Below are 13878 nucleotides of genomic sequence, written 5' to 3' on the forward strand. Positions count from 1 at the left end.
TTCCTGTGCAAAAATGTTATTGACTCTCATTTTAGCTCACAACAATTGATCAAACTCAAATTTTTCTTACTAATCTTGTGGGGAAGTTGCAGTAAAAGCTTCCAGTGCAGTGCCTGCAGTTCTCGATTGTACCAGTGGAGGAAGTCACCCAAATACTATATGGACCTCTGCCAAAATTAAAACTCTGTTTAATGGTTTCATTAAGTCTCAGCAGTTTACCAAAATCAGGTGGTATAAATCACAGACTGTAATTGCTTTTTCACACCAGTTTACTCTGCATTTGTTTTATTTCGATTTCCTCCACTTTCCTGCACACTTCAAAAGGTCTCCAACAGGTCAAACGTACTATGACACCTTTAAACACGTGGACCTGGAGGTAATCTCTCGGCCTAATTTAATCTGAGGCAATCAAGGCCACAGATGGAGCCGATCAGCGTGGGACGTGCCGCCTGCCAGGAGGAGGTGTGTTCAGTGCGCACAGATAGTGCTCTGTGGCCACTCCGTGCCATGATGTGTGAAGAAGCCCAGAGGAGGATTTGCGCTCCTAGATGTGTTGATATCAAGTCTCCGGAATCACGCAACAAGCTGCTGAAATATTGTGATGGAGAGTAACTGCTGGCTGTTTTCCCGCGCGCAAAAATGCACGGTGCGTGTAGCTGTTTTTTTTGGAGAGGTGCTCTGAAATGTGATTAAGGACTGTAACGCGGAAATATGTAGTCTAACTTCGACTCACAAAGTTCAGAGCCATGTGGAGAGGAGCAATGGGTCGCCAAAACGCAGCAACGTCGCTCCTTTGGACGGTCTTCCTGTCGCTGCTTTGCGCGCAGTCGCTCGGGCAGGTGTTTAACCTGACGCTGTCTGTTAAAGAGGGCTTGCCTGCTAAAACCATAGTCGGGGATCTGGGAGCGGGGTTAAGCAGGCCGAGCACTGGATTCTTCATCTCAGAGAGCAGAGACTCTTATGTTTTCAGAGACTTGGAGATAGACGCAGACACGGGGATCATCTCCACAGCTGTGATCCTGGACAGAGAGAGCAGAGATAAGTATGAATTTGTGGCAGCCACTCTTACAGGTGAGATGATAAAAGTTACGCTGGAGGTAGAAGATGTGAATGATCATTCACCTGTGTTTCCCTCAGAGGAGGTGGACTTGGAGGTATCAGAGCTGAGCCCACCGGGGAGCCGATTTCAGCTCGAAGTTGCTAAAGATGAGGATGAGGGTGAGTTTGGTACCCAGGGGTACAGGATCACAGACAGTGAGAAGGGGGAGTTATTCCACCTGGAGTACCGCAGCGGGTCTGAGAGCCACCCGAGCTTGGATCTCATCCTCACAAGCAAACTGGACAGAGAGACACAGGATTTCTACTCCCTCACGATTGAGGCTTTCGATGGTGGCATCCCAGCCAGGACGGGGACTCTTCAGGTGAACATCCACGTCTTGGATGAGAACGACAACCCACCAGTGTTCAACCAGACTGAATATCACGCCTCGCTTCCTGAAGATGCTCCGGTAATGTCACCTGTGTGCCAGGTCCACGCCACTGACCTCGACCTGGGCGACAACGGCAGAATCACTTACGAGATCAACAGGCGGCAGAGCGACCCAAATGAGGTTTTCTCCATCAACAAAACCAGCGGGGAAGTATATCTCAACAAGCCGCTTGATTATGAGAGTCAGGCTTTTCATGAGTTGATAATCAGCGCGAAAGATAACGGGGCTCAGCCTGAGTACAGCAGCACTTTTGTGGGTGTCAAGGTGCTTAATGTCAATGACAACAGCCCCACCATCAGTGTGCTGTTTCTCAGCGAGACAGGAGATGCAGTAGTGTCAGAGGCAGCAGCGATTGGGGACTACGTCGCCCGGATTTCAGTGTCGGACCTCGACTTAAGAGAGGAGAGGATCGCGGTCACGCTGGAGGAGGATGATGGGAAGTTCACCCTGAAGCAGACAGATGATTTTCTGTATGCTTTGTGTGTCAATGCAGAGCTGGACAGGGAAGAAAAGGATCTGTATGAGCTGAAGGTGAAAGCATCAGATTTTGGAAGCCCACCTCTGAACAGTGAGACGGTCCTCCTCCTGAGGGTGGCTGACAGCAATGACTGTCCCCCAGTCTTTGAGAAGGATGTTTACATCATCAGTATTTCTGAGGACGCTCCTCAGGGGAGCTCCCTCATCCAGATGCAGGCCCGAGACGCAGATGAGGGTATCAACTCAGATGTCAGATACTCCATCCTCAAGTCCAACCAGGACAGCCTGCTTAGCATCGACCCGGAGTCAGGTCTGATCACAACAGCTGCAGCTCTGGACAGAGAGACGCAGATGGAGGTTTGGTTCCTGGTGGTGGCGGCTGATGGAGGGGAACTGGCTCTGTCATCCACGGCTACAGTCACAGTGTTGGTGGAGGACGTCAATGACAACGAGCCTGTGTTCCAGCAGCAGCTGTACAACGTGTCCATACCAGAGCACAGTGACGTTGGGAGCTGCTTTTTGCAAGTATGTTGGAGAATAGTTAGGATAAAATGCACACAAGCAAATTTTCTCACTTACATTTAGTTGTGAGTTGTCTTGCAAATAGTTTGTGCTTTTAAGATATCTGTCCCTGAAAATTTTGCCTTCATCCCAGTACAGTTTTTCATGTTATTTTGGGGCATTTTGATGACTTAATTGTGTTGATTGCACTGTATTTAGTAGAGAGTTGACAGGAAACGACAATAGCAAGTAAAGGGAATTACTTTATACACCGAAGTTACCCAGTCAGATCTGAAACTGAGTTAAAGCTGTATTTGGAAACTTTAACAAAAATAACTTTGTCATATTTGCTGAACATTTTACTGCATCCACACAGGATTACCTGAGTCAGATAATCTGTGGGAAAAAATATGTTCCTCCTCATTCACATAGTGCTTGTAATGTAATAACAGAGATGAGGAGTCTCAAACCCAGCTGAAAAACAACCAATCAGAGCCGAGGAGTCTCTAATGCAGCTGTCAATTATTGCTCATGAACTGTGGTCGCTAATATGAATTAGCATTTTTGCATTGCCTATTTCTCACCATAAATGTTGTCAGAAAAATATTTTAGCGTACTGTTCAGCTGTAAAATTAGAGCATTTGTGACTCGGCTGCCATGTTGAAAACAGTTGAGCCAAAACTGAAGCGCCACCCACCAGGCGTAGCAAACTTTCTCATTTTATTGCTAAACAGTACACTAAAATATGTTTCTGGGAAAATTTAGGATGAGATTTAGGCAATGCAGTAACAGAATCTTGATTCATTTTTGATCCACGCTGCCTACTTTAACAGTTTGACTGCAGTTCTCAAGCAGAGACTGATGTGATTGACAGCTGCATTAGAGACTCCTCGGCTCTGGTTGGTTATTTTTCTTCAGGTGAGGTGGATTCTAACAAAGGCCATTAAAGGTGCTATGAGCAGAGAGAGGAGCATTATTTTTTGTTTGTCACAGAATATCTCTCTCATATAATACTGTGTAGGTGTAGTGACAGTTTTAGCAAATATGACAAAAAGTTATTAAAATTTACCATCTGAAGCTGTGATGATGAGTGTCTCAAACTCTTCAGCCACCACAATGCCCATCACCCAACACAAATGTGAGTGATCAGTATCTAATATTGGGTAGTTGTAATAACATAATTATTTCATTCATTTTTTTAAGCTAAAATACCACAAAATTCACTAGTTCCAATTCATACATTGTGATTATTCACTGCATATCTTTGTGTTTCGGACTGTTGTCCAGACAAAACAAGCAATTTTAAGATGTCATCTTGAGCTCTGAGAGGTTATGATGGGCCCTTTTTTGTGCACCAATTGATCATTAAGGAATACAATCAGCAGATTTATCGTAATAAAGAAGATAATTAGTTGCAGCACAAACTTACACCAAAGCAGTCTGTATGTAAAGACAAAACCAGAGTCAAAAATGTTTTTTTTTTTTAATGTAGATGAACTGACCCTATAAATGACATTATTCCGTCTGTTTTGATTCATGTTATTCTTCCTGGTAGTGTAATGTTTGGTAAAAGTTAAGGCACGGTGGCTCACAATCTGGGGTCGCCACCCCTCCAGGGGTGACAGTACTAATCTCAGGGGTCATGAGATGATTACCAGGAAACAAGGAAAAAACATAGAGCTGCTCCCCAAAATTATCTTTGTTGTTTTTGTACATAGAGAAGAATAAATCTCCATGAAATAGAGTTGCCTTACTTGTCATGGCTGAAGGACCAAAGACCATTAATTCAAGTTTCATCTTGTCCTGTTCAGGCCTACAAGCCATGTGAAATGAAGGACTTAAGTCATAGGAGGAAAGGGTTGTTCAGAGAAACAATAGGCATTTTGCTACCTTACATCAGCACTTGAAATAGAAGTCTCTAATCTTTGCTTTTTTCTTGCAAAATATTCAGTCTTTCTGAAATTGCAATTTTTGACACAAGCTGACATTGCTTTATTTTCAGTCGTCACGTAGCCAAAAACTTGGGAACCTCTGCTCAACAAGACACGAACATGTTACTTCTAACTTAACAAATATACATCAACCAAATTAGTTTTTTACAAAAAGTTGAGGAGTTTGGTGCAAACCAGAGAAGCTTTAAGAAGAGTTTAGAGACGGCATTCAGCATCGTCTGTTCTGTCTTGTTTTCTTTTTCTTATGTTTCATATGACAAAAGTTGCCTTCAGTCTGTAAACACAAAGACATCAGTGTTCCTCCTAAACACACATACACACACACATACACACACACACACACACACACACACACACACACACACACACACACACACACACACACACACACACACACACACGCGCGCGCGCACGCACACACTTTCCAGTTGAGCAGTGTGACTCTGATATGACAGATGTGATGCCTGGTACCAAACTCCTGCTGCCTGGCACAAACTGAAGCCCAATACAAAAGAAGCCTTGTTTACATAAATTGTAAACATAAGTGATACTTAACATGTAGAGACTAAAAATGATATATATTTTTCACTGTAGAGTGTTCTAGCTGAAGCCTGTAAGTGTATGTGTTTTGCAAGTGGGCTTAGGCTCTTTTAAGTCAGCTCAATGCCAAAACAAAGTGCTTTCAGAAATGTGAGGAACTCAGACAAAGCAAACATTTTAATATGAGAGAATCAGTCACAGTCTGATGGTCCATACAAACTTTAACTTTGAAACAAATTGACAAAGGTAAATCCTCAGCAGAGGGCGAGATAAAAGTGAGAGGTGAAAAGTTGAAGCAACTTGAGTTGCTCTCATAATTGATTCATCTGTTGATTTTTATTCAGATTACAAATTTAGTCTGTAAAATTTCAAAAAATGGTAACCAATACCTGTGATTATTTTCTCAGAGCTCAAGGTGATGTTGTCAAATGTATCTTGCTTTTGCCTTTATTAAATATTGGACAGCTTAAGCGTGAAAGGGGGAGAGAGAGGGGACGACATGCAGCAAAGGCGAGGACACAGCCTCTGTTCATGGGGCACCTGCTCCACCAAATGAGCTACCAGGCGACTCGTCTTTTACCAACAATCCAAAGCGCAGAGATAAAAACTTTACAATAATACAAAACTGGGAAAAGCATTACATCTTTATATTTGAGACAGTGGTGCCCCCAGAAATTTGTCATAGTGGTGGCCAGATGGGGCCCCTGAAAATCTTGGGGTAGCACGCCAAAACCAAAAAACTTAACTGAATTTTAGTGGTTGTATCAGGGTGGCTTTGGCCCCCTGCCCCCCCTGGCCACCCTTGGCAGCGCCACTGATTTGATGAGAAGCAGAGAATATTAGGCAATTCCAACACCTCTCTGAATCAGTTTAAACAAAAACTGAATATTATAATCTTCATAAAGACAGGATTGTTGGATGGATGCAGGTCTGTTAGACTGCATTAGTTTCAGTTGGGTGTTATTAACAAAGTGGCAGAACTTATAATGTCCCTCTATGAATCCTAGGCCTCAACTATAGAGGATTGAGAATTATTAAGCCTGTGGTACATTATAGATTTCCTATGCTGAGTCAATTATTTGTAAACAGATCAGAGGAAATCCAGGATTTGAAAATGAATCGCTTTCTTGGCAGACAGACAGAGAGCCTTAAAGTTGATCAAAGGCTTTCTGGGTGTGTTACACGTCTAATCAGACCTTGACCCATGTGTGTAAATGTTGCTCTGATCAGAGTTCATAAACTCTGAGAAGATATCATTTTTATGGCTGGAAAGTGAGCGCTCTATCTGTAAAATGTGTCTCTTGTAAGGTCACAGTGAGACATGAAAGAAGCTCTGTTGGCTCTAATGTGTGTCTTTACTGTTCACCCTGTGATTGTGGGGATACTTTAATGATTTTATTATGTAGACCTTTTCCGGCAGAAGAAGACAAGTCTTATGATTCACGTTTACTACAGAGGTTAAATCTAAACATTGACAGATGACGCTTACTGCAGAGGGCACTCCCATGACATTGTACATGAAACACTGCAAACTGTACACTGGGAAATCGACGTATGCTCATCACACTAAGTGCTGGTATTTAACAGAAATGGCTATCAAAAGCACATAAATACAAACGCACTTAACTAAAAATTTGCATAATCTTGGTCATTACTATTGTTTGAAGTCAAAATTATATCAAAGTGTTTCAGTATATTAAGTAAGGTTAGGGGAAAGCAATTTATAAGAATGTATATGCACAGGTGTAGCAGATTATTTTTGACAAAATTAAAGATTTTTACAACAAATTGCTGAAGAAAAGGCATAGACTGGTAAATGCAAATGTACAAGAATACAGGAAATAGTGTTTGAGACTCAAATTTGTCTGGCAGAGAACCCCCAATCCTTCAGTTTCATATTTGTGTCCCCCACATGTTATGACGCAACCGACGCCCTTGTGTTTACGTAAATAGTGATGGAGAGGGCCAATGTTGCCTTGGCAGAAACAGTAAAAATAAATATTGTTGGAAGACAAAATTCTGTATGAAATATGCATTTTAAACTCTACACTACCTGACTCTTAATGGAGGCTTATCGGTTTAAATACACAGGTGATGTTTACAGTAAATAACAGCCTTCTAGTCGAGGCAAACAAAGGATTACTGACAAATAAGGATTTACAGGTTTAAGAGTTAGCTTTGTCCAAAGACAGCCACCTCCAACAGGGACAAGTCATACTGCAGACAGTTTTTAATGAATGTATTTATTTATTTATGTATTGACAGGGACTGTGCATATTGATACATTTTCTGAGAAAATGCCAGTGTTACCCAAAAAGGCTGTCTTCATACGCACTCCCCTAAATCCCCAAAATGATTTAATATGAACATTTTAAAATGCCGTTTCTTATACTCAATTTATGTAAAATGTTGTTGCCTTCTAGATAACTATATATAAAATCCATATGAGTTCACTCTCTACAGGGTTTTTATTTTTTTGCTTGGTTTCTTCTTTTTTTTTTTTTTTTTTTTTTTAAATCTGGCAGCAGTGAGTTGTCTGAGGGCTGATTGTCTTTTTCCACTGCTGTTTTTAATAAAGTAAATCATAGAATGCAATTATAGAACGAGGACGTATGAGTGTCTCTGAAATCTAAAGTTTTAAAATTACAGATCCCTTCTTCTTGAAAGTCTTTTACGCTGGACACATCTTTCATATTTTTTCCCTAATTGTAGCACAGATGTTAAAGATGGTGTTTTCATTTCTTGCATTACCTGTGTTTTTCTTCTTTTTAGGTTGTTGCCACAGACGCAGACAGCCCCGAGTTTGGCACACTGCTCTACTCTCTGTCTGACGGCTTTGACGTGCAGGACAAACATCCTCTCTTCAACATCCACCCGCAGACTGGAGAGCTGTGTGTCTCTCAGGATATTGATCGAGACTCGGGGCAAATGGTCCATGACATTCTGATCAAAGCTGAAGATCCAGTGAGTGGCTTTCATTTAGGAATAATTAGCTTTGACGTACTTTGTCATAACCTGACTTTTCTATAAGCATCATCATTTACTCTCCGCACTGTGATCAAAATAAGGTTACAAGGTCACATTTTACTCACAAAATTCAGCTTTTAAATTTTCCATTTCTCTTACTAAATTCTCTTCTTTTTTACTCTTCAAATACCAGGGAGGCCTGAGTGCTCAAACCTACGTGCACATTGAGGTAGAAGACCTCAATGATAACGCTCCGGTGTTTAACCCTGACGAGTACACCATGAGCATCAGCAGCCACACGCAGCCCGGCACAGAAATCCTCAACGTTATCGCTACTGACCGAGATTCTGGCAGGTTTGGACAGATCACCTACGACGTCCTACCTGGAGACATGTCCAGTTTGTTCACATTGGATAAACAAACAGGTAAGCAAGCGTAAGAAAACACAGACTTCTCCGTGTCTTTATTCATTTGTTACCAAGTAGAAGTATGTGTTACAGTTAAAGAGTAAAAAACAATAAACATAAAAAGCTTCCATGCAGCACTTTTAATCACAACAACGGCTTATCAAGATTTTAGGGCTGCTTGATTATGCAGAAATAATAATTATGATTATTTTGGTCATGTGAAATGATGGTCATCATGATTACTCACTGACTCTGGAAGCCAAATGTATTGAACTAAAAAAAAGAAAAACTTCTCTTTTTAACAGTGGATTTCCTTGAACTTCAAATATAAATAAAACAGAAACAAAGAAAAAAACATAAAAAGAGATAAATAAATATGATCTATAAATATAAACACGGTGCAAGAGGAGAAACCCTGCACTGTTGGCAGGGGAGCTGTGGACTGTGATTACTCTGAGCAGCATGCATTGGAATGATTTAAAATGTTATATCTTGTTTTCACAATTACTGAAAGCCAAAATTATAATTGAAATTTGATTGACTGCACAGCCCCACATGTGTGTAATGGAATAGATGTTGTTTATTTTCTTGGGATCAGTTGATCTTTCATACATGATTATCTGTCCCAAGTACAAGGACTTGAAGAGTGAAACACGTGGCAAACAGTGGCTAGCACTGTGTTTATTGTGTTTTTACAGAACTGTTAATGTGGGTTTTAAAATGTTAGGGAGAAATATTGTGTTTTGTGAAATGTGTTTTGTACCTCTGAGCCTCGGTACTTTTTGGCACTTCACCAGTTAACAAATCTGTCATAGTCAAATCCAAACTCAGGATACCATATTAACACAACAATCACACAACACTACAGTTTCTAGGTGGATAGTTAAACTTTAATTGAGTTTTTAAACTGTAAATATGACATCCCAAGCTTCAGGGACTTGCCACGGAGATCCACTAGTCTTTAAGTCACTTGTGTGGCTGGCAGTCCGAGCATTCAGGGATAAACAAGTGCTTACTTTGTGTAAGTCCTCATGATATGATTGCCAGTGTCACTGCTCAGCGGGGGTGATGCAGGAGGCCCAAAGCTTTACATCCTCATGTGGCTGAGTGTGAAATAAGATTCAGCTGCAATGTGAAACTGAATAAAATGTTTGAAATAGAACAATAAGCCAGATATTTTTGAACAGCTGTGTTTAAAGTACCTGCACATGAAAGCTTTTCCGACTGAACACAGTATGAGCGGGGATGCTCTGGGATCGTAGGGATGAGATGGAAAGGGGAGTTTAGGGGACAAAAGTTTGTTACGTTCATGCACCATCTGTCATCATGCTGTCTGTCTATAAACAGAGTAAACGAAGTGTTGATTCTGATGTGGTTATTACCATACAAGATGTTGCATTTTTTTCCTTGAAAAAAACTTTTTTAAAGAATATTTTAATACCTGCATGTCAATGTGACATGGATATTGTTTGTTTACTTTTTGTTATTAAAATTGTATTTTTGTTGCACTGCTTTTGTGCTGCAACTTTCAATGATTTTCATTGTGGATCAAACTGATATTTATTTTCTCAATTAATTGATAGATTGTTTTGTCTATAATTTCTCAGAGCCCAAGTGATGCATTCAGATTTTTAGTTTTGACCAGAACACAGTCCAAAACACTCCAAAAGTCTATTGTAGATAACATTTGTTGGGTAATTTCTTTCCAGATTGAGTAATATTTATTGCTTATCTTGATGAGACTTTACCTGGTTATATCAAGGAAAAAATGAAGAAAAATCACAATTCAATTAAGTTATGTCATTGAAATTAAGTAGAAAAACTTTGAAATAATGCTATTATGTTGACTTTACTCTTACAGCTTAATAAATAAAGCTCATCTCTGTCCCTGCAGGAATGCTCCTCCTGAGCTCTACTCTGACCCACCTGGGTGCAGCCAGTGTGAAGCTCTCAATAACAGCTCAGGATGGGGAGGGTTTCACCTCAGTCAAGCCTGCAGAGGTCACTATCAATGTTTTACGCAGCGCTCAGGCTCCAGCTGTGTTCCAGAGATCACGTTACACCTTTATGGTGCCCGAGGATGCGACGCCAGGGACTCCTGTGGGGACGGTGGAGGCCATAAGCCCAGCAGGTGAGTTTTATATCTGGCAATATCGTAATTTTCTGGTCAGAGAGCAGCTTGTTCAGAGGTGATGGTTGAGGCTGATATTACCACAGATTAATATAAGAGTAATCAGATTACCTAATACTAGGGCTGTCAAACGATTAATTTTTCTGATCGCAGAATTTCAACAGTTAATCACGATTAATCGCAACTTTAATCACAGGTTTTCAATTCCATTATTTTGCATTTTAAGCTTTTTTGAAGTCCATATTGAGAAGGTGAAATAATTCTTACCAGATTGTCTTGATTAGTGATCAGATGTTAGCAAAAAACTGCATGGGACTAGCATAAAGTGGGTTTGTCTCCCACAGAACCCATTTTCATTCAGATATCTTGAGGTCAGAGGTCAAGGGCCCCCTGTGAAATGCCCATGCCTTTTTACAGTTGCTGAAATTAGGCCTAACTTTGGAGTGTTATTGTGCTGGACTCAGGTCTTCTAGTTTCATATGATACCAGTATCATCGCTCTAGCTTTAAAGTCAGTGCGGTACTGCCTCTTAAAGACAGGGATGTTGGCCAGTGATTAAAAAATTAACATATTAATTACAGACCTTAATCGCATCACCATTAATACGTTGACACTGACAGCCATACCAAATAATTTTTTTGAAATCAGCGAAAAGGCTGAAATCTGTCTGCATCTTCATCTTCTGCAGATAGTTCCAATAAAATATGTCACATCACAACAAACAGATCAAGTATTCACCAGAAGGAATTAAAGGGGGAAGACAGCATCCTGTTGCCACAGAGTCAGCAAGTTAACTGTGTGCATTTAGCCTATATTTGTTTACATTTTAGCAAATTAGCATCATTAAAAGTTAGTTAATGTGAGGGTCCAAGAGCAGAGGGATGTCGTATGCTGTAAAGCCCTCTGAGGCAAATTGTGTTTTGTGATAATGTTATAAATAAAATTGATCTGACTTAAAAAGTATTTAGAATTGGATATCAGCATCTAATGCTAGCAGTGTACCAATGGATGTGCAAACAATTATCACTGTATTGATTATACTGACGAAAACGTGATGATTCTCAGGCAAGTTCTGATGTTAGAGAGGCTTTTTCCTGTGATTTATGATTGTGGATTTACTGTTTATTTGTGATGGACACTGGAGATGTGGATTTCTTCTGAAAGTTTGTGTCACACTGAATTATGTGACTGAATATATGTGTATCATGTGTTATGCAAATTACGGCCAACATGGTTTGAGTTTTTAAGTACCCGACTTGCCTCCAGTGAGCTGTGTGTCACAGCCTCTGCTGCAGCTCCACCTGCTGACTGTAATTATAAGGAGGCCAGATCAGCATGCTGAACTACATCAACTTACTTTGTGTTTATAGAACACCAGCATGCATCTCTCCCTTTCCCCCCAACAACATAATTATAATTAAATACAGAATTACATTTTGCACACGCTTAGAAAGAATATTGCTGCTTAAATACCACCAATTATAGTTAAGAAGTTAGCCATTGCTGCCTCATGTAAGCCAAGGCAGAATTACCTCAATCAATTCCACAAGGTGAGCACTTGTGTCTGACCTATGCTCAATCACTTTTGGCATTTTATAGTGGGGAAAAAAAGTTGAGTTTGTTCAAAATGTCCTTACATGGCACGGTGACCCAGGTGTAATCACCGTCTCCTCTCCATGTGTCTGTTCAAAGAAGTGCACGTCAGGTCATTTGGAAACTTAAAATAGTTTCGCTTTAATTGGCTGCAGCTAAGCATGTGTAGAAATTGATCACTTACTTTTGAAATGCATGACATTTTTTTAAATTATTTTTTATAACTATGTGAGAAGGCTGAACAAATGTAACCTAATATTATGTCCAATTACATAATTTCATAATCAGTGTTGATATAAAGTTAACTAATTGATTAAAAAGGCTCATTTCTCCAGTGATGGATGTTGCAGAAATGCTGTATTTAGTGGGATTTATCCTGACAGATGACTGTGACAAAGACAATTGAGCGATCGTTGTCATTGTTTAAATCTCTTTCCAGACATAAAGAGGCGAGCAGTTAAAGAGGGGGGTTTAATCTTTAATCCTCCTAAACCACATGCACAGATGACACATGATAACGTGTCAAAGACAGCACAGTTTATCTGTATTCTTAGAAGTCAAAGATAATAATCCTGTCATATTTTTACAGCTGGGCTGGTGAAGGATTTATTGTTATTATAAATATTTATACTATAATTTTTTTGTGAGACTCTTTGTAGTTGAAAGTAAAAGTGAGTTTTACGTGTTATCAGTGAGAGGCAGGGTTATGCTTAAATAAGGTACAGCTGCTTGTATTCTGTATTATATTTAGTCTACAGCAACACAGACTAGAGGCTCCTCTCTCTGTGGAGTTTCATGACACCCCAGTTTTCCAGGATTATCCGTCATAGTCCACTTGTTACACGCCATTAACCCCACTTAGTCCCTTCAGCAGCTGAACCACTCTTTACACTAGACAGTTATTTAAGGTTGTCTAATCACTTAACAGATTAACGCTTCGACTTAAAGCAGAAACAACAGAAACTGGCGTGTTTGAAAGAGGTCGGCGTTAAGCTCTCTGCTTGTTTCAGCTGTTTGTTAGTTACTGTTGAAGTGCAACAAACACTGGGAGGGGATTAGCACGGTCTTCTGAGCTAGACTGTAATTACTTAATGTTACTTAGTGTGTGTGTGTGTTTGTGCAGTGTATTCATTTTGATGCTTTCATGCAAGTAAAATGGTGTATTTGCAATATAGATAGATAGATAGATGCCAGGTTGAGTATTTTTAGTAAATTATTATATGTCTGTCTGTCTGTGGACAGATTCAGTCATGAAACTTTGCAGGTGTGTAGTTGAGATCAAAATGAGGGTTGCACTTAAAGATGGATGTGGTCTGAGCAAGGGAGCCAGAAATAGGTCGGGGTTTGTTTTAAGTATTATTCCAGATGGTGTGATCCCTTTGCTATATGGTCTCTAGTTTTATTGTTGCAAGCACTAAAAAACAGCAAATTAAAATTCCAAGGGGTCTGCAGGTCCTTAAACTATCTTAAATATTTTAATTTATAAATTATAATTTTACCTTTTATTTAGGTTATTATTACATTTTGTGAGTAGTTAAATAATATCCATTTTGAACTTGTGTGATCTTAATTTGCCACAAATGTTTTATCTAATTTCATTTATCCATATTTTGATTTCTTTTTGTCAAAATGAATCAAGCTTTTATGTGTAAAAATCCATATTTATGATGTTACAAATCTACTACTAAATGTAATTTACTTTATGCTTGCACCTGTTGTTAAAATGCAGATAGACCTATTAACCATATTCCTACGAATATGGAAAGCCTACGACTGCACAGGACTACATATGTATTATTTACCTTTATATTCAACTGCAA

At 39.8% G+C, this 13878-nt stretch overlaps 1 protein-coding gene across 1 annotated transcript in view; it reads left to right on the plus strand.

The window, feature by feature from the left end:
• Positions 1 to 461: 461 nt before the first annotated feature.
• The window catches only part of dchs2 (dachsous cadherin-related 2), a 37348-nt gene continuing 23931 nt past the window's right edge, over positions 462 to 13878 (plus strand). Inside the window, exons 1-4 of the mRNA XM_042484299.1 lie at positions 462 to 2492; positions 7733 to 7924; positions 8121 to 8352; positions 10229 to 10465. Of these exons, the coding sequence (XP_042340233.1) occupies positions 747 to 2492; positions 7733 to 7924; positions 8121 to 8352; positions 10229 to 10465 (2407 nt within the window). The 5' untranslated portion in view covers positions 462 to 746. The remainder of the gene's footprint in view (positions 2493 to 7732; positions 7925 to 8120; positions 8353 to 10228; positions 10466 to 13878) is intronic.

Source organism: Plectropomus leopardus, chromosome 4 (assembly GCF_008729295.1).
Source record: "Plectropomus leopardus isolate mb chromosome 4, YSFRI_Pleo_2.0, whole genome shotgun sequence".
NCBI lineage: Eukaryota > Metazoa > Chordata > Actinopteri > Perciformes > Serranidae > Plectropomus > Plectropomus leopardus.